Genomic DNA, 1,682 nt, shown 5'->3' with positions numbered 1-1,682 from the left:
ATTCTGGGTAAAAGAATTGTGTCCAATATTAACAAGGGGAGGATACGACCTTGGGGAAACCGATTTTGATAATCTTTGACGTAGTGGTAGTACACTATGTGGGTATACTACCTCTGAAATACTAAAGTGCAATACTCAAAAATGGCTGAGAAAAACGCACTCAAAGTTTACCCAGCACTATAATATATTAATAGGTAAATAATTGATACATTAAATTATTCTTTAATAAAAAATTTTTCAATTTTAAACTTCATTTCTATAAATTATCTGCGGTGGTACAAACAAATAATAAGTCGAAAATTAAATGGAAAATTATACATTTTTTTAATTAATTAAAGCAATATTTTATAATTACGTATTATGAGATATTATTACATGATCCTGAGTGATACTTATGATAAAAACATTCAAAACAAAAAGTTTTTCTACACCAAGAACAACAAATAAATGCTGCTTTTTTACAATGACACGGTATTTTTAAACGGTCTAATGAGAAACACCCATCATTGACATTAGTAAAAAAATTTCTTGTGTCACAAAGCCCGCTGGCGAACCAGGCATATTCCATCATGTCTCGAAATATTGGCGCTGACAATTGGTGATGAATAATCGAATGAATTTTTATGCAATCCTCTCGGGAATGAATTTCATAATTCTTGTCTAGAAGTTCAGCGGTACTTTGCAATCGTTTGATAAAATTTTTCACTTGTCTATAGAAATAGACATCACATGGTTGAACTAACGGAGTACATTTTGGAGGTATAACTTTAAATGTGCATGTAGGCATTTTTTTATCATCCTGAAATATTTCATCATATAATTCTGGCTTCACTTGTCCTGTCCACGAGTCAATAATTAAAAGAAATTTATTTTTTTGAACATATGGCATTAAACATTTCTCTAGAAAATTTTTATAGAGAGTAGTTGTCAGTTTTCCTGATTTTGATGATGTGACAATAACATTTTTGTATTTTTTTAAATATTCTTCTACGTTTTTCTTTATTCTTGGCCCAAAATCACCTGTAGGCTCTTGCAAACAAATAAAAACATGTGGTAGTAATTTTCCAGATAATGTTATGCTATATTGTGCAGTATATGAGTGTGACACCTTGGTCATGTCTTGTACTTTTGCAAACACTGTTTTGCTTCCTTTTTCCGTCAGTGTCCTATTAAACATTGATTGGTATTGACATCCTGAAAATATGAATTTTAAAAATCTAATGATTAACTTCGATTAAATTTAATAATGGAATAAAAAATAATTAGTTTACCGTTAGAAAATTTATATACCTGTTTGATCTGTATTAATAACGAAGTCACTATCGAAGTTAGATATCAATTGTTTTGTTTGAATGCGAAACATTTCTGCAGAGGCGATAATTTCTGGCATGGTGTGAACTTCTTTGTCTGTTACAAATTTTTGTAATTTTGCGTTGACGAATGTTGTGTCTTTGTTTAAATTTTTACCCATGGGTCGGACGCTGTAAATTGAAGATTAGGAAACTGGCTGGCTGCAGCTAAAGCCCATTGCTGCAAATTTCGTGTAGTCACTTGTTGATAATTTTGTCTTGCCTCGACGAAGCGGTTATACGTCCAAGAATCAATCACATGATATTTATCGAATTTAGTTCCACCATGTTCAACATCTTTTTCCCATACTTTCAAATGATCCATTCTCTTCA

At 31.3% G+C, this 1,682-nt stretch overlaps 1 protein-coding gene across 1 annotated transcript; it reads right to left on the bottom strand.

Moving 5' to 3' along the window:
* Nucleotides 1-281: 281 nt before the first annotated feature.
* Nucleotides 282-1,412, bottom strand: LOC123266821. Its single transcript, XM_044731263.1, has 2 exons — nucleotides 1,291-1,412; nucleotides 282-1,194 (listed from the first exon to the last, which is right to left on the bottom strand). Exons 1-2 carry the CDS (start codon nucleotides 1,388-1,390, stop codon nucleotides 359-361), a joined length of 936 nt encoding a protein of 311 aa, XP_044587198.1. The 5' UTR covers nucleotides 1,391-1,412; the 3' UTR covers nucleotides 282-358.
* Between the last annotated feature and the right edge of the window lie 270 nt (nucleotides 1,413-1,682).

This window comes from Cotesia glomerata, linkage group LG6 (assembly GCF_020080835.1).
Source record: "Cotesia glomerata isolate CgM1 linkage group LG6, MPM_Cglom_v2.3, whole genome shotgun sequence".
NCBI lineage: Eukaryota > Metazoa > Arthropoda > Insecta > Hymenoptera > Braconidae > Cotesia > Cotesia glomerata.
Note: the sequence above shows the minus strand (reverse complement) of the source record. Positions and strands in the feature narration are given on the sequence as shown.

Bases quoted from the DNA above. Each gene is read 5' to 3' on its own strand.
- LOC123266821 (XM_044731263.1), bottom strand. From the start codon at position 1,390: ATGCCAGAAATTATCGCCTCTGCAGAAATGTTTCGCATTCAAACAAAA. The intron at 1,195-1,290 runs GTATATAAATTT...TCATATTTTCAG, and splicing joins TATTAATACAGATCAAACAG to GATGTCAATACCAATCAATG.